We start from the raw sequence: 19,614 nt of genomic DNA on the forward strand, positions 1-19,614 counted from the left end.
GTTTCTTTAGCAAGGCAGTGGCCGTATTGGAGGTATGTTTGGGGTCGTCATCATTTTAGAATACTGTCCTGCGGCCAATTTTCCAAAGGGAAAGGATCATGCTCTGCTTCAGTATGTCACAGTACATGTTGGCATTCATGGTTCCCTCAATGAACTGTAGCTCCCCACAGCCGGCAGCAATCATGCAGCCCCACTACCATGCTTGACTGTAGCCAGGACACACTTGACTTTGTACTCCTCACCTTCTGGCTGCCACACATGTGGCGCCCTGGACAAGCCAGGGGCCACAGATAACAACACACACACACCCCAACCCCCAGCAGTTCACAGCAGACATCCCCAAAGTGACCTGCTTTCTTCCTCGGGCTCGGACAGACACACCGGGTGGGCGGAGTCAGGAGATGGAGACGCCCACCCGGGGGTTTGGCTGGCCTGAGGCAGGAAACAAGCCCAGTCAAGTCTAGGAGAGGAAGAGAGAGGAGGTCTGCAGAGAGGCAGACGCAGACTGGGGCCTAGGATTGGAGCCTAGGGCCCTCGTGCAGCAGAGAGTCAGGCAGACGGTAGTGGCCGTCTGCAGGGAGCCGGGGAGACAGTTGGTGGAACTGTAGGTAGCCGGGGCTGGGCGGTGGCCCACCGGTACCGAACCGGGGAGCCAGCTGGAAGCCGGAGCGCAGGAGGAGCGTGCACGGAGGTGGAAGAAAGGACTTACACCACCAAACTGGGTCAGGGGAGAGACAACAACCGCAGCCGTCTGTGGGCACCCGTCCATCCAGCCGAGTGTTTTACCAAGGACTGTGTCGTGCTTACTGGCTGAGTGAGTACCCCGTGCCATGCGGCACAGCGCTGCCCCTGCGACCCTGCACCTCGCCAGGCCCCGCAAACCGCCTGCCATCATCCCCATCTTCCCCATCACCGGGCCCCGGGACAACTAACCCCCTACCCACGGAGGGGAGGACTAACATCTAGCTGCTCCCTACCATCACTCCCGGGATCCCCGTCCAGAGCAGCGGTGGTGTTCCAATCTCACCACAACCGTGGGTGGCGTCACGGACAATCTCCCTTACCAAATCCCCTTTTACTGTGGAGCCTGGGATCACAGACCGGGTCACGCCACCGTGATACCCACAGAAGTGACCCCGTGGCCCGGATCTGAGTACCCCTAATCCCCGGGCTACACACACACGCTTGACACCAGCTGAACCAAATAAGTTTACCTTTGTTCTAATCAGACCACAGGACATGGTTCCAGTAACACTTGTTCATAGTCTGCTTGCCTTCAGGAAACTGTTTGCCGGCTTTCTTATGCATCATCTTCAGAAGAGGCTTCCTTCTGGGACAACAGCCATGCAGACCAATTTGATGCAGTGTGCGGTTAACCTATGCAGCATAGCTGGCAGCACTCATACATATATTTTAAAAAGACATCCTCTGGATATGACGCTGCACACGTGCCCTAATCTTCTTTGATCAACCATTGTGAGGCCTGTTTTGAGTTCAACCTGTCTTGTTAAACCGCTGTATAGTCTTGGCCACTGTGCTGCAACTCAGTGTAAGGGTATAGGCAATCTGCTTATAGCCTCGGTCATTTTTATGTAGAGCAACAATTCTTTTTTTCAGTTGAACTTCCAATCACTAGTATGAGAGAATGTGTGAGCCATAACAGCAAATTAAATACCTGCTCCCCATTCACACCTGAGATCTTGTAATACTAATGAGCCACATGACACTGGGGAGGGAAAATGGCTAACTGGGCACAATTTGACCATTTTCACTTAGGGGTGTACTCACTTTTGCTGCCAGTAGTTTAGACATTAAAGGCTATGTATTGAGTTGTGTGCAGCTGTCACAGTTTTCTGCTAGGAGATGCAGGTCTGTGAATTTAGTAAAGTGAGGTCACCTGAGGTTCAATAAAGTCACCTGAGGTCAGGTTACCTGCGATCACAGGTGGAGGACCGTGGGAACCTCCAGCTGTCACCGCACACTCAGTCACATGTGTGATTTATCCAAGGAAGGAGATGTGATCTCTGAAATGAGTAATAAATTCATGATTTAATCATTACTGCTGACCATCTTCTTACGACAGCGCAGGAGTCCACTGTTATTTGATCGTTTGACGTGAAGCTCACAGCAGACTGTCATGTTCTATGGCCCAGTTCTGTCACTTCAGATGTAGCAGAGCTGGAATCATCATGCAAGTGGAACCTTGTGTGGATTATGTCGGACCTAGGTGTTTTGTGGTTAATAAAAGTGGTGAAATAGGGTGTTTTTTTGTATTTAATTTTAAATAAAGAATTTTTTTGATGTTTGTATTTATTTCTTTTCACTTACAGATTAATAATGAGAATCTCATAGATGCCTCTCATTAGTAATCTAGGGCTTAGTGGCAGCTATGAGCTGTCATTAACCCCTTATTATCCTGATTGCCACTGCACCAGGGCAATCGGGATGAGTTGGATAAAGTGCTGGGCTTGTCGCATATAATGGATGCGACAATCCTGGGTGGGTGCAAGCTGCTATGTTTAGGCTGGGGGGCCCATAAGCATGGCTCTCCCCAGCCTGAGAATACCAGGTCACAGCTGTTGGCTTTATCATGGCTGGGCATCAAAATTGGGGGTACACATGTTGTTTTTTTAACTATTTATTCAAATAATAAAATAAAAGATGCATGCGGTTCCTCGTATTTTGATACACAGTTGAGATAAGCGCACAGCTGGTGGCTGCAGCCTGTAGTCATAGGCTTTATCTGTGATGGGTATCATAATACAAGGAACAGGGTCGTTGATTGATTGCAGTCAGATACGTTGTCACACAGGCTGGGGGCATATTTGACTGCAACCAATCACAGACACCAGGACTGCCGGTGGGCAGGGAATGCGTATGATACTAATGAGCAGCCCCAGAAGTAGAGTGAGTGGCCCGGAATCAGTTACAGCTGTGCCGGAGACTTAGTAAATATAACGAGCTTGCTTCAATCCCCTATGCCTTCTACCATATTTTTTAAGCTCTGGATTTTGGTCCCCATAGACTTATATGGGGGGGATCAGTATCTGGCCAGGTAACCGAGACCAATTCTGGGCCGGGACAGGTTTTTTTTTCTTTTTAAATCCCGTTAGACCTGCCGATCCCGGTTATCTGTGGGTCCGCCCATCACTATTTATGACCAATTATCATTGCTTTTTTCAATCAAGCATTCAACTGCTCCCACTGACATTTAGTGATACAATCCTGAAATATCTCAAACATCACAAGAGCCGAAGATAACAATACTTACTGTCCACTGGCTGCAAGGACCGTTCTGATGAAAATGTCGACCAATTAAAAATTATTTTTTATGCTACCAATCGCGGTCAGTGGCTTAATAAAATGATTCAATGCAATCAGCTATTTTTTAACGTAATACCATTTACCTGAGATGTATTGGGAATCCCACAAACTGTAGATATGCGAAATGGAAATGAACCCTTTTTGCTAAAGCAGAGAAGTTCAACAATTGCATATTCTTCATCCTGGAAAATAAAGATATAAATATTAAGACACGTCATGAAAAAAATATAGATATATTTGTTACATAATCAGCGCAGGGCTGGAATACGTTGCTTTTTACAGGAATTTATTCTGAGGACTTGAATACAATTACATCTGGACTCTTAAAGAAGAAATAACCCTATAGACAAGATCTTTGTCTTTTGCCAAGACGTATGTCATCAATTTCTGTTGAATCTGAGCCAGAAAACACTAAAAGATGCTCTAGTGAGTCAGTCTGACTGTAGATATTTTCTGAAGAATTAAAGGGAATCAGTCAGTAGGATTTCACCTTGCGAACTATTTACCGGTATCTGTTCCTCCAGCTTTTTGACAAGGTCAGCAATTCCTTTACATGGCCAATCCTCATTACCTGAGAAATCAGCGTTTGAATTGATGTCTAAATGGCTACGGTAGAACTGAAGCCTCTGTCACTCCTGCTCTATTCTCTACACTACAAACTGTTTTCAGTTATGTAGATTTGTAGTTCTAATGATGACTCATGCAGAATAAAGAGACTTCCTGTTTCTATTTAGCACTTAAAATTATTCAGCTAGTCAGTTTTTGCCGTTGCAATGTCATAGACTTAATGGAAAATAAAATAATTTACTGGGTAGAAAAGCAAAAGGGGCAATTATAAGTACACAGTGCTATATAATATACCATATTTTTTGGTTTATAAGACGCACTTTTCCTCCCAACATTTAGGAGGAAAGTGAGGGGTGTGTCTTATAATACGAAATAGTTTACTGGGGGGGGTGAAGAGGGGTAGCAGGATGCAGGGGCAATGCTGCGGCGGCTGTGCAGGGTCTACTGCGGCTGTACAGGGTCTGTGGCGGCGGCGACTGGGGCTGCAGGCGGTAAGGGCTTCAAATAATGGCACCTAGAGTCAGCACGTGCACAGATTCAGCTCTTGGCTCAAGATCTCATCTGCGCATGCGCCGCCTTCAGCCCATTGACTTCCCAGCAGTGGACTTAAGGAAAATAGCGCCTGGAGGTGGAGTGTGCACAGATGATATCTCGTCTTGTCATTGAGCGGATAGCTCAATCTGCGCACGTGCTGACTCTGGGTGCCATTATTTGAAGGCCTCAGCTGCCCTAGCACCAGCACAGCTGTCCCAGCACAGCCGCCAACGCTGACAGTTTCTGGGACAGAATCTGGGACACCCACTGCACCGTCCTGCTCCACCATCGCCCCGCGACCTTGCTCCACCTCAGCTGCTGCCCCCATCTGATAAGACACCACTGTGTTATAAATAGTGATGGGTAGTTCCGGCACACTTGCATAAGGTTATAAGAGAGCGTATAATGCTTCAAAAATATTTTTTATTTATTTGTGCATAGGCATGGAAATTTTTTTTTAAATCCAACGTTTCAACCAAAAAAACTGGTCTTTTTCAAGGACAAAAGATTCTATGGAAAAAGTAATGTGTCTCTAAGCAACACCCTGTCGCTTCTTGGGGTGCTCTCTAAACATCTGGTACTATGCCTTTACACTTTGGTTGGGACACATAAGTCCCTGTGATCCTTGCAGAAAAAATGGATTTTTTCTATTGTGTGATTAATCTATTCCATAGGTGAAATTGAATGCTTTAATGACGCAGATACCTCCCCACGCTCCACAAGTTACCTTAAAAGAAATTGGGTCTGAAAACCAAAAAGGGCAACTTAATGTCCTCTAAATATGTGAGGTGTAGCAAGGAATGGTACGATTTTCCATGCATCAAGATATTTTATGTCACTTTTAAGGAAATAATGCTGAACATGAGTGCTCCTGGTCTAGGCACAGGTTGTGAAACGTCTAGGAATAAAGCGGGCTTTACACATAACGACATCTCTAATGAGAGGTCATTGGGGTCACGGAATTCGTGACACACATCCGGCCTCGTTAGCGACGTTGTTGCGTGTGCAACGCAGGAACAACCTGATAACGATCAAAATTACTTACCAAATCGTTGATCGTTGTCCAGTTGTTCCTATCCCGATTATCGTTGAAGCTGCAGGACGCAGGTTGTTCGTCGTTCCTGCGGAAGCACACATCGCTATGTGTGACACCGCAGGAACGAGGAACAACATTGTACCTGCGGCTGCCGGCAATGAGGAAGGAAGGAGGTGGGCGGGATGTTCGGCCCGCTCATCTCCGCCCCTCCACTTCTATTGGGAGGCCGTTTAGTGACGCCGAACGAACCGCCCCTTAGAAAGAAGCGGTTCGCCGGTCACAGCAACGTTGCTGGGCAGGTAAGTATGTGTGACTGTTCCTAGAGATGTTGTGCGCCATGGGCAGCGATTTGCCCGTGACGCACAACCGACGGGGGCGGGTGCTTTCACCAGCGACATCGCTAGTGATGTCGCTGTGTGTAAAGCCCGCTTTACTGTTATGATAAATATCCCAGGTGCATAAAAATTATTGACTCCTGAAAGACCTTTAGCAGATAGTGTGAGTGAGAACACTTGGTTAAGAAAAATTACTGCTCTGGTAAATGCCCCTGATGCATGGGTATAATGCACTCCTGCATTGGTGGTTTAAGTGGCAGCTCATGTGGAAGGGCGTGTTATAAGACGGACTCCTTTTGTTTTTCACTATTTTTTTCTCTAATTTGGGGTGTGTCTTATTATCCGGTGCGTCTTATAAACCGTAAAATACAGTAATGTAATGATTGCAATATATTAAAATGATAAAAACTTTCATGACTGCTTCTTTAATTTTCAATGAGAATGCAGTAGAAGGATACATTCCCATGAGGCCAAAAAACGCAATGGATCATTCATCCTGGGGATGTCATTTCATGTTTCACCCTTTCCAATGCAAAAGGGTGAAATGTTCTGCTGTCCCGCACCTTTATCCACTGCGGCGTTTCTCCAGCGGAGATACTACATAAAAACAATACCCCAATAGCCCAGCAGTGCGGACTTTTAGTTCTCCTGCATTAACAGAAGATTTTCATGAGTAAAGCCTGCTTTACATGTTACGATTTCGCATACGATATCGTATGCGATCATAACCGCCCCCATCGTATGTGCGGCACGTTCAGTTTGTTGAATGTGCCGCACAGCCGATTAACCCCCATCACATGTACTTACCCGTCCATACCACCTCGATGTGGGCGGCGAACGTCCACTTCCTGGAGTGGGAGGGACGTTTGGCGTCAAATCGACGTCACGCAGCAGCCGGCCAATAGAAGCGGAGGGGCGGAGCTGAGCGGGACGTAAACATCCCGCCCACCATCTTCCTTCCGCATTGCTGGCTGGAGCCGCAGGACGCAGGTAAGATCTGTTCATTGTTCCCGGGGTGTCACACACTGCGATGTGTGCTAACCCGGGTACGATGAACAATCTGACGTTCAACTTTTAGGAATTGAACGACGTGCATGCGATGAACGTTTTACCGTTCAATCGCAATCGCACGTACCTGTCACACACTACAATGTACTTACGATGACGGATGTGCGTCACTTACGAAGTGACCCCGCCGACACATCGTAAGATATATTGTAGACTGTAAAGTGGGCTTAATTAATTAAATTGTGCAATCTTGACAAATACAAATAAATATCTTACTTTTTTAAAACAACAGTATTTGGCCACTTCTGTGTCATCTGGAATATTATCAAGTCCACTCTCTTCAAATTCCATATCCTCTTCCAAATTACTAAAGGTAAAAAAAACACAAACTTGTTTATTGCACAGTTCAATACAATCTTACTATAAAGATCTATGGTGAAGCGGGAATTTACAAAAGCTTTTTCAGCAATTTGGCATTTAAAACTCGCAAATTATATCCCCTTTCAGTTTTTGCTTAGGGCGCTTTCACACTTGCGTTGAACGGCATACTTTGCTATCCGCCGCCTTGAGGAATTACGGTAACCGTTGCAAGAAACCGTTTTCTTCCTCATAGACTTCTATTAGCTACGGATAGCAACGGATGGCCTTGCGTTGCATCCATCAGTCGACGCTGCGTTGCATCCGCCTGGCGGATGGAACGCTGCATGTAGCGTTTTTCTGCGCTTGGAGGAGTGTCAAAAAAACGCAACCTGCAGGATTCCGTCGGCATCCGTTGTTTTTATAATGGACCCCTATAGTGGTGGATTCTGTTAACGCAACCGTCTTTAGCCAACTGCGCATGCCCGGATGTGTAAAGTCAAGAAAAAAGAAACTATAACGGATTGCGTTATTTTGTACGATCCGTTGCATCCATTGTGCCACTATATGCAACGCATCCGTTGCATGCATCACACAACGCAATGCAACAGATGCCGTTCAATGCAAGTGTGAAAGCAGCCTTAGACATGTGCAACTTTTTGCTATTTACTGATATTGTACCCTTTTTTGAAAAGTTGGTGAGAAAGTGGGAATGGTAAATTATGCAAATAAGCTGTAAGCCAAATGATGAATTCTCCATGAGATTTCAGTGTGCATAAGCTTTAGCTCTTTAGACCATTTTCCTATCAGTGTGCATAAGCTTTAGCTCTTTAGATCATTTTCCTATCAGTGTGCATAAGCTTTAGCTCTTTTGACCATTTTCCTATCAGTGTGCATAAGCTTTAGCTCTTTAGAGCATTTTCCTATCAATGTGCATAAGCTTTAGCTCTTTAGACCATTTGCCTATCAGTGTGCATAAGCTTTAGCTCTTTAGACCATTTTCCTATCAGTGTGCATAAGCATTAGCTCTTTTGACCATTTTCCTATCAGTGTGCATAAGCATTAGCTCTTTTGACCCTTTTCCTATCAGTGTGCATAAGCTTTAGCTCTTTAGACCATTTTCCTATCAGTGTGCATAAGCATTAGCTCTTTTGACCATTTTCCTATCAGTGTGCATTAGCTCTTTTGACCATTTTCCTATCAGTGTGCATAAGCTTTAGCTCTTTAGACCATTTTCCTATCGGTGTGGATAAGCTTTCCTAAAAAGTATCAACTTTATTTGTAATTCTCTGAAATATTTCCAATCAATAGCACACATTTTGTGCATAATGGATCATTTTTCACCTTTCCTTATATAAAGGCTGTCCAGGGCTTTGGACACAATAAATATTTTTTATTACCTCTCCAGTGTTTCTTTACTGTTTAGTTTTTGTCTTCTTTCTTGAAATAGATTTTTCTTCGCCTCTGAAAAAATCCAAAGGAAAAAAAAGATTAAAGATAATTGTTTTTTAGGTTTTGATGGAATTCCTGACACTATAATAAACCTACTTAATGATCTTCTCTACAGAAATGTTTTGTATGATTTGTAAATGTGTTGGTCTGTTTTTGTTGTTTGTGTGTTGTCATTGCTTATTTTGCATTAATTTCTGTAGATGTTTTCAGGTGTCATTTTTTTATTTGCTGACTGATAGTCCACATAAAATGACATCCTGCTTTGGTGCAATTTGTGTCAGTTGCAACTGGCCCAATTTTTAATATGGATGTCTGACATGGGCCAAAAACAGATGGTAAAAATGAACTTGAATAAGAAGAAAAAATTATCGGCACATCCAACGTAAAACAATTTCTTTCTTTATTTTCACATATTGTTAAAAAAGTCCATCCATATTCAGAAGACCCTGACGCGTTTCCGACGCAAAAGAGCGTCCTTAATCATAGGCTAACATTTTTAGTGAGCTCTAGACATTTATAGGTAAAGATCAACAATATAGTTAGAGAGAATTAGTAACACGTGATTAAAAAAATCACACACTAAAAACAAAAAGTAGGATTGGACAAAAAGAAGGGGGAAGGGATTGTGAAACACCATAGTATAGAGTATCTCATATAAAGTACCATTAATAGTATTTCAGCAACGACATAGAGCAAGTCATATTTAATCTCATTGCAATGAACTGTGTGACTGAACACATTGGAGGAAGAGAAAAAAAAAATGTTAGCCTATGATTAAGGACGCTCTTTTGCGTCGGAAACGCGTCAGGGTCTTCTGAATATGGATGGACTTTTTTAACATTATGTGAAAATAAAGAAAGAAATTATTTTACGTCGGATGTGCCGATATTTTTTTCCTCTTATTCAAGTTATAGTCCACCTGGCGGACTTCATATTGTTGCACTCCTTGGATGTGTGGTGACCTATTTCATTGGGCGTGTCAAGCTTTCCTCCACCTCGTCTGTTGGTAAAAATGAACATATTGACCAAAAAGGAAGGAGAAGCAAAGCCAGCACAATGATGAAAAATAATTATAAAATGAAAGAGTGAATAAGGTGTATGTTTTGGGGGAGTTTTATAACTTTTACAAACACAATGTCCCTGTCAAATTGTCACGCTGGGTGTGGGAAGAGACACCCAGCAAGTGGACTCCTGGGAATAAGGGAGGCTGAAACACAAAGAGGGGGGCTAACCAGGGGCTCCTGGGCTGACCCTGACTCTGGGGGGCCCTGCGCTTGCCCTCAAACCACAGGTACCTATAAGGGTTAGGAGGTGTGCCAACATGCCCCTGTCTCCTATCCAGACCCTAGGATTAAATCCCACCACCCACCAATCCATGGAGGGAAAAGCAAACACAAAAATAAACAGCAAAAAGGGGAAAAAGGAAAAACAATAACTTCTCTTGAGAGGGAATCTTCAGAATATACGGCAACAGTAGTCTGAAGCCACATGCACTCCTGAGCAAGCAACTTCTCCATGTGTAGAGTAAAACCCGCACTGGAGGAGTGAGAGGCCCCATGTTATAAAGGCCCTTAATTACCAGCTGGAGGAAAGGCTCCTCCAACCTGGCAAGGAAACAGAAAAAATCCTAAACCAAGCACTTAAATGGACAGTGTCCATTAATGTCTGGATGATCGCAGGGCCCTTCTGCACCCGGTCCCAGCAGCAGCACCTGAAGGTCCAGACACATCCGTGTCACAAATGGATTTTTGAACAAACTTTGATCCCATGTTGTGGGGAGGCCTATCACATCTGCTGCCCTCCTATTCATGCTGGTTGGATCCTCCCACCAATGTCAGCTATAGTTTGTCTATGTTGGTCTGTGAGGTGTGGTGTCCTAGACTTTCTGGTGAAAGTCGTGCTTTTTGCCTGGTGCGGTTATGGAGTTCACCCCTGCTGATTTGTAGCTTCCTTTCCTACTCTTCCTTTTCAACTTGAATCTCTTATTGTCTTTACCTTTGTGTGTGCATGCTGTGTGATAGAGTTTTGGTTTTCCCTTGTTGGTCTGTGTTTTTATCACATTTACACATTACATAGTAAAATAGGTACACTGAATAACATATCAAAAAGTCAACTTCTTAGGCCTCCTTCACACATCTGTGCAATACATTAATTTTTTGCACAGTCCATGGTAAAAGTGCAAATGTGTATATGTGCGTGTATCCTTGTAACATCCGGATAGGACATGGACAGCATGAAATTGTATACTTACCTATCCCCGGCGCTGCTGTTACTTTAAGGTCTGCAGTGAATGCAGTGAATATTCATGAGCAGAATGAGCGGGCCCGGAAGCAGCAGCAGAGGCAGAGACAGCAGCATCGGAGCCAGGTAAGTATAAAATTCTTTATTTTTATGTGACCTGTGTTTTCTCCAATACATGTCACACTGATCACATCAGTGTGCGGTCTGTGTGACATCCGTGCTGCTGGCAGAAAACCGACATGTCGCCTTGTGGAGCACACGGACTCACAAACCCATTGATGTTAATGGGTCTACGTTAAACTGTGTCTCCAGTACATGTAAAAACGTACATCACACATACCGGAGACACGGATGTGTGAAGGAGGTCTTATGCTGTATAAAGAGTAACAAAGTGGGGACCTTGATTTCCAAGTTGCAATGACTGACAGGAGATCCATCATACTATACAGAATTGTGGATCTTATCAAAGTGATCGTTTGTTTATAATAATAGAACATAAATAATTAGAAAATAAAGCAGATCTGGTCCATAGATGGCGTTACCGTGATCTCCATCTCCGGTGATGTCACATGATTTGTTATCGTCCAGACCTTCCCCCTGGACTCCGAGGGGCTCCCCCTGCACCGATTTCCATATGAAGTCAGGATTCACTACAGAAATGAGGTGTTTCTCTATTTTCTTCTGCTGGGAGCTGTTTAGTGCGGCCGTGTTACTGACAACAGCGTGTGTGCACTACAACACAAAGGACAGTTTATTTTTTCAATTATAGTAAATATAGAAAGTAAAAAAGATTTCTGCAGGTTGTGTGCATTCTAACTTTTGGAGGAACAATCCGTACTTTTCACCTATTGAGGATTTGCAGATTTCAACTACAGATTTATCAAATATTGCAACAATTTGGCAAACTCCAAAAATCTTCATGAAAATCCGAGCATGCAGTGGATTATCAAATTAAAGGGAACCTGTCAGGTGCAATATGCTCCCAGGACCACGAGCAGTTCTGGGTGAATATTGCTAATCCCTACCTAACCGTCCATTAATACACGAGCATAGCTAAAGAGATCTTTAGAAAAAGTATTTCTAAAGATCTTTTATCGTATGCTAATGAGCAAGGGGACTAGTCCCCAGGGCGTTAGTTCCCCTGGCTAGTCGGCTCCATTAGCATGTTAGTATGCCCCTGTGGGCGTGCTAACATGCTAATCAATGTGCAGCGTCACATGATGGTCTACTCACCTCTCCGTTGCCGTCGCCATCCAACGCTGGATTTCGGCTCAGTGCACATGACCCCAGAGTTTGGGTCATGCGCACTATGAAGCCGGGTGTACGCATTCTGGCTTCAAACTGAAGTAATGCGCATGACCCAAACTCCGGGGTCATGCGCACTGAGCCGAAATCCAGAGGAGATGTGAGTAGACCATCGTCTGACGCTGCGCATTCATTAGCATGTTAGCACTCCCACAGGGGCATATTTTTAAAGATCTCTTAATCTATGCTACTGGATACAGGGATTAGCAATATTCACCCAAAACTGCTCGTGGTCCTGGGTGCATATGTGACGCCCTGGACTATCCAGGTCGGCCCAGGTAGTCATACACCACACCACACCCCCTTTCCAGTTAGGTAACACCAGCCAAACCAAAACCCTTGTCACCACCCTCCAGGTTTGATGTCCACACCAGGGGGGCAGAGCCAGGTGGTTGACTCCGCCCACCGAGGAGTTCATAGGCCTGGAGGCGGGAACCTAAGTAGTCAAGTTGAAGTACAGAGTAGTTTCGACAGTGAAGGAGGGAGGTTGAGTCCAGAAGCAGACCTGTGCTCAGGCCTGCCAAAGACTACTCCGGTGGCTGGGTTAGAGCCCAGTCACCATTGGCAAGGAGGCAGACGGTGGTGGCCACCTGCAGGAGACCGGGAATACGACCGGTGGAACCGTAAGGGACCGGGACAGGGTAGTGGCCCGCCGAAACCGAACCGGGGAGCCAACTGAATACCGGGCACCAGGCAGGGTACTCAGACCCAATACAAAGCCCTGAACCAACAGGGCCGAGTCGAATCAACTGATTGCGGGCTGGACTTAAGGACCTACCCCACACAAGTCCCTTTAGAAGACAACAGCCCAACCATACCGGGTAACGCGACCGCCAAGGCATAGAGACCCAAAGGGCCAGTGTCTGCGGGCAAACGGGCTCCTCCGGCAAATGCCAGCCGGGGAGCGGACTACCGGTGCCAAGGCACAGGAGTCAGAACATTTACATAGAGGTGCAGGAGAAAGGTGGAGACTACCAACCTAATCTGGAAGAAGCTGCAGCCGGATGCGGGCCCTGTTCATCACTCCGTTAGGTTTACCAGCGACTCCAGTGTCTTGTGTCAGAGTGAGTACACCAGTGCCATCAGGCACCGCACCGCGACACTTCACCCTGCACCCCGGCCCTCTCATACCGGGCCCTAGGACCAACAACCCCTACCCATGGAGGGGTCAACACCTAGCTGCGCCATTACACCGCTCCCGGGATCCCCGCACCTTCACCTCAGCGGTGGTGTCCATAATCACCACAACCCGTGGGTGGCATCATGAACTATCATTCCAAATCAAACACCCGATTCCCCGCGTGTAGCGCCAACTCCCTTGCAGAGCGACGTGACCACCGGGTCCGTGAGAAGCTCGAGCCACCACCCACAGTACGAGCACGGATCCGAGCGGCTTGGCGGACGCAGCCGAGCCCGCCGGGCGGTACACATATTGCACCTGACAAGTTCCCTTTAAGCAACATAATCATTCTTGTGTGGAATCCACCCCATGTTTTTTAATGCAATAGGATGAAGTCCGTGACAAAATCCAAATGTAATACATATGTGGATTATGATATCAATTTGTTGCAGATTTGCAGTCAAATCCATGGTGGGAGATTTTTGGCAAACATAGCCTGCAGCCCTTAAATGGGTAGTCCTATCTTGAAGATCCTATCCCAATATGTAGTAGGTGTAATAATAATAATATTAGAAAATACCTCCAATTAGAAATGTAGTATAGTTCTCCTGATATAGCCATGTCTCTTGCCTATTGTACAAGGCATAACAGTAGCTTAAATATCCATAGTTACAACCACGAGCAACTGTCTGTCCACTATGAGTGGTCGTAACCTTGGATACCCAAGCTACTGTAATGCCCTGCACATGAGCTAAGAGACATGGCTATATCACAAGAATTATACTGCATTTCTAATTGGAGGTATTTGCTAATATTATTATTACACCTACTACATATTGGGATAGGATCTTGGAGATGGGAATAACATTTCAAGGTACATTCACACCCAGAAGATTTGATGCATTAATCACAATAGGACTTGTTTTGCATCTGGTGGGGGGGTTGTCTATTGTTCTCCTTTGCAGGGGGCCCCCCTGATACAAAATCTTGCAGACTGGCCATATACTGCCCTCCTTCATACTTGGTGTTACATAAAAAATGGAGGGGAGTTGATCCCTGGAGAGGGAGAACAATAAGCCACAGGTTTGGTCAATGGGTTGGTGCTGAGACGTGGAGGGTGAAGATTTGCTGCTGTGGCCCGGTCCTAGTGCCGAAGAATGGACCATAGACATTGGAACTGGATACACGTGCTACAGTCATTTTATCTGTCGTCTGGATTTGCGGAACCATCCTAAAGACTATTGGTGATATACATATATCGTCTGGATGTGAGGAACTGTCCTAAGGACTATTATTGATATACATCATCTGGAGGAGCATAAGGACTATTGTATATAAAATGGTTGCATCGTTAAGCCTGCTTAAGAAAATTAATAAAACCCACGACTTCAGATTTTCCCAATTAGTCCTCCTTATAGTTGAGCCATGCAGACAACAGGAACATTCTTATGGTTTGAAAATTGAAAATACAATATGAATATAAAATGATATAACAATATTCTCGGAATATTCTTGCGCGCAATGAACAACACTGATACACTTTATAATCACTCATTTTGGTTCCCAAGAAATATACGTACCTTATCATTCAGCACAAATGACAGTTCACCTCCATTCGAAGTGATGCTGTTTTTAAGCTTTTTCTTTTCTTTAAGGGATAAGGAATTCACTTTGAGGAAGAATATGCAGTCTGAAAAAAGGCCCACACCCATCCTAAAGAGGAAAAATAGTCATTATTAAATTCGGAGAGAATCAGGAAAAAAAAAAGCGCCATGTGCACATACCCTCAAGAAGAAATACTAATGTCAGGTTGAACATGACTTTCATTAATATCCGGCGCTCCTCCGTACACATTAGTTAAAAATCATCTGTAGATGCGCTGATTTTGTCGGGAACAGCAAACCATCTAAAGTCGGGGTCTGAACCTTTTTAGCTGAGAGATTCATGAACGCCTCGTATTTTAAAATGCAATTCCATGAGAGCCATACAATATGTTTAAAGGGAACCTATCTCCACTTTTTTGGCCTATAAGCTGCGGCCACCACCGGGCTCTTACATACAGCATTCTAACATGCTGTATAAAAGAGCCCAGGCCGCTGTGAGAACATAAAAAACACTTTATAATACTTACCTAACGGTCGTGCGGTGGGCCATATGGGCGTCTCCGTTCTCCGGTGCCGGCGCCTCCTCTTTCGACCATCTTCGTCCTCTTTCTGAAGCCTGGATGCATGACGCGTCCTACACACTCGCGGATCCTGCGCAGGCACACTACAATACTTTGATCTGCCCTGCTCAGGACCTGAATGCCGGAAAGTGTGTATGACGTCGGACCCGTCATGCACCGCGGCTAGAGAAGGAGGACAAAGATGGCCAAAAGAGGCGGCGCCGGCACCGGAGAAAGGAGACGCCCATATGGCCACTGCACAACCGTTAGGTAAGTATTATAAAGTGTTTTTTTATAGAATAGTGGAATACACTACCGTGCTGCCAAATGTGGAGTCGCCTGGTATCGTTATATAGTGAAAACAGCGGTGTACGCCGGTGTGAAAAGCGCCAAGGTATCAGGAAAACTTCCAGGTTAAAAAAGGTATAGGTGACCAGTAGTGGTGCAGTGAAAACACCATGTGACCACTCACGGAAGTGTCCACGTCCAGAATTGCTAGGGAGATGGCACGCATACAGCGTATGCGCCCGTGGTATGGCCATTGAAAGCAGGAAGCAGTATGTGTACAAAGTGAGCATGTGTTGGTGATGTGAATGAGAAAAAGTCGAGGTTAGGCTCAGGACGTCGTCACCTGGGATATAAGGTGCTGCGAGCCAGATGCAGCCATCAAAAGAGCCACCTCTGGCTCACTAGCCATAGGTTCCCGGCCCCTGATCTAAAGTGTATGGGGGTCTCTACTCCAGCAGATTATTATAGGAACCCAATCCCTTTGTATTTAGGGCTCGGTTCCACTTGCATTTCAAATGGATGAGTGCAATCTGATAAAAAATTGGATGGTACTGGCACCAGTGTTAAAAACAATGGGGCAGTGTTCATCTCCTATTTTTTTGTCATGCCATATAGGCATGAGGAAAGAATTTCATCACTCTATGGTAAGTATGAAACATCCCACTACACTCGGATGTCATCCAAGCGCAGTGCGATATACGCATAGACAGGCTGCAGAGATGGAGAAATCACTCTCTCCCTGTTGTCCGCACCTGTGATCTGATCGCAAGATCAGATCACAGTGAATGACACTCGGCTCACGATTACAGTAGAGCGGGAGCCGAGGGTCATTAGTATAATGCATCCAATACACTCGCATCAGAAGCAATACGCAAGTGGAACCGAGGCCTTAGTCAGATAAACGCCTGCCAGATTATCCTGACCGTGGCTTAGTCCGCTATAAATACAGGACCGCTCAGCCAAGCATTCCTATCTATGGTGGAGTTGGAAGAATACCTTTCGGACAATTTTACTAACTTTTTCCTTGCAAAGAAAATAAAGGGTCATTCACATGTTAGGCAATATGGCATAAGGCATAACCACAGGATATGCCAAATGTCTGATAGTCGTGGGAAAGAAATGTGAATAGAAGAAATTGTGTTGGGTGAAATTAAAGGGGTTGCCCACTACTTTCACATTGATGGCTTATCCTTAGGATAGGTAATCAGTGTCTGATCGTTCGAGGTCTGATACACCGCACCCCTGCCTATCAGCTATGGTGTCGGCGGTGGCAAGAAGTGGCCGGAAATGCTCAGTTCTGGAACTGACCCATCTTCTGATAGCACATCCACCATCGACACATCATTTAAATCAATAGAATCAATAGGAGGATGTGCAGTACCCGGCCCCGGTGACTATGAGAAAACAGGGCAGCTCCGGAACTGAGCATTTCCGGCTGCCTGCTGCTGCCAGACAGCTGATCGGTGGGGGTGCGGGGTGTCGGACCTCAAACGATCAGACATTGATGACCTATCCTAAGTATAAGCCATCAATGTAAAAGTAGTGGACAACCCCTTTAAATTTAATTTTCACATATAAAGTAAATCTTAAAAAGATCAAATTACCATGGTAGAGGGCAACTTGATGAGACTTGGCTATGAAAATGCTTTTTGGAAACCTAAATAATGTTTGGTTGCCAAATTGAAGGAAGACAAAACAGCACATTTCAGATAAAATAAATAAACCATTGATCAAATTTGATCAGCAATGGAAAAATATTAAAGACTTCTTTGTCCGAGTGATAATAGAACCAAAATAAAAATATTTACAGAAATGTGCCTGTATCCCGTAGTGCCCAACACACAATTACTCAAAAATTTGTCACTGTAATTCTCAAGGATACATTATTGCTAAGCAGCAGCCATATGGTTCGAATAATAATCCACATTTCTGTCTTCCACAGTCCAGCTGTCACGCTAGGTACGGTGAAGTACCAAGTGACTTCGAAAGGAAAGGGAAGGGAAACTTAAGGCCCCGTCACACACAGAGATAAATCTTTGGCAGATCTGTGGTTGCAGTGAAATCATGGACATATTGTTCCATTTGTACACAGCCACAAACCTGGCACTGATTGTCCACAATTTCACTGCAACCACAGATCTGCCGCAGATTTATCTCTGTGTGTGACAGGGCCTTTAGTGTTTAGTGAAGGGGGAAATGGTGGCCACTGACCAAGCCTACTGCTGGGTCCTGACTTCCCTCACCGCCCTACAATGGTTCCACATCTACGCACAGAGCCGGATACCTGACCCTGACCCGGGCCTACGTAGTGAGCGGATGGGATGAGCTCTTCGTGAACCCCACTAGGCACTAAATAACACACAGGGATAAGGCTACTTTCACATCAGCGTTTTATTAACTGCAGCACGAATGGATTTTTAGCCGCAAAGCCAGATCTTTTACAAATGCGTTGTCATTTCAATGCATTTGCAATGGACTCGCGACAATATGTGGTCACTTGCGGTTGCGTGTGGCACACACTGGATCCGGTATTTTATCTTTTTTCAAAAACACTACTTTTTTGACCAAAATGCTGCATCTCACAAAATCCTTCATATTGCGGCGGTACCTGCAATACTTTTCAATGAACCGGATCCTGCTCTACCGGAAGTCATCGCATTCTGGTAGGCAGGATCCTATTTTCAGTACTGAGCATGTCCAGAAAGTAGTTCCTCCCCTGTGCTTTCTTGATAGAGTGGAACTGCATCAGTTGAAGAAAGTAGACAGAAGAAAGAAAACCAGGATCGTGGAGGGGTAAGATTTTCATATATAAACTAAAGCCAGTGCTATACTGGCGCTATAATGCTGATTCTATACATACCTTTAGTTGTGAGATCAGATGTATGCTTTCTGAAATACAGACAAGTAAAGTTTGTGAGATGCACTGTTATTTGATTGATAGGTGCAACGGAATATCTAATAGGTGGGTCAGGTTTTGCTAGTTGTTCCCACCTCTGTCTGCCTATCCTTCCTCCCCCTGCCTCTGTTATTATAAGGGGAGGAGGGAGGGAGGAAGGACAAGAGGAGAAAAGAAGGGCAGGCAGGCAGGCAGACAGGGGCGGGAATGACTCACAAAACCCGGACCACCTATTAGATATTCTGTTGCACCTCTCATCAAATAACAGTGCATTTCACAAACTTTACTTGCCTGTATTTCTCAGAAACTATACATCCGATCTCACAACTAAAGGTATGTATAGAATCAGCATGATAGTGCCCGTGTAGCACTGGCTTTACTTTATATAGGAAAATCCTGGTGGTTGGGCCTCTTTAAATAATGAAGGGGAGTGGCATTAAGGTGCAGCAGCTGAGATTATAGCTAAACGGAATCTCAGCAGAATCAACAAGGAACCCTTAACCCATTCAGCACCAAATTAAATTACATCTACTCATGTTAAAGACACCTGAAATCGCTGTGACCTTTTAATCTTGGATACTGCAACGGTCTCAGCTGAAAGCGGTGTTATAAAAAACACAAATATTCTTCCTGATGACTACAGTATAATGAGATCCTTAAACTTTGGACTGTAGAAGATGTTTTTGTGCTGTAGAAGATTTTATGAAGATGTGAATAGAGTTACAAGAAATGTTAATAGTTAAGTGCTGGACTATTGTTTGTACTTGACCTTTGATTGGGTATGCTGGGGATTGTTGTCCTGTTGGAAGGTCCTATGACGCCCAAACTTCCTCTTGAACACAGTAAGCAAATTGTTTTCTCTTAATATTTACTCACTGTTTGATTAACTCCATCTTGTCCTCCACATGCTGCAGGTTTCAAGTGCTAGAGGAAGGACAACAGCCCCAAAACCCCGGGGACAGTGTTGCGCAGCTTGGTCTTGACCCC

The 19,614-nt window shown here is 44.9% G+C and overlaps 1 protein-coding gene across 7 annotated transcripts in view; it reads right to left on the reverse strand.

Annotated features, from left to right (window-relative positions):
* PARP4 (poly(ADP-ribose) polymerase family member 4) overlaps nucleotides 1-19,614 on the reverse strand; it is a 354,633-nt gene that overhangs the window by 315,735 nt on the left and 19,284 nt on the right. For all 7 annotated transcript variants that reach the window (XM_075337413.1, XM_075337414.1, XM_075337416.1 and 4 more), the window contains exons 2-6: nucleotides 14,860-14,992; nucleotides 11,397-11,586; nucleotides 8,562-8,625; nucleotides 7,081-7,171; nucleotides 3,408-3,506 (exon numbers count right to left, since the gene is read on the reverse strand). In XM_075337413.1, the coding sequence (XP_075193528.1) occupies nucleotides 3,408-3,506; nucleotides 7,081-7,171; nucleotides 8,562-8,625; nucleotides 11,397-11,586; nucleotides 14,860-14,991 (576 nt within the window). In that variant the 5' untranslated portion in view covers nucleotide 14,992. The remainder of the gene's footprint in view (nucleotides 1-3,407; nucleotides 3,507-7,080; nucleotides 7,172-8,561; nucleotides 8,626-11,396; nucleotides 11,587-14,859; nucleotides 14,993-19,614) is intronic.

The sequence above is a fragment of the Anomaloglossus baeobatrachus genome, chromosome 2 (genome assembly GCF_048569485.1).
Source record: "Anomaloglossus baeobatrachus isolate aAnoBae1 chromosome 2, aAnoBae1.hap1, whole genome shotgun sequence".
In the NCBI taxonomy this organism is placed as follows: domain Eukaryota; kingdom Metazoa; phylum Chordata; class Amphibia; order Anura; family Aromobatidae; genus Anomaloglossus; species Anomaloglossus baeobatrachus.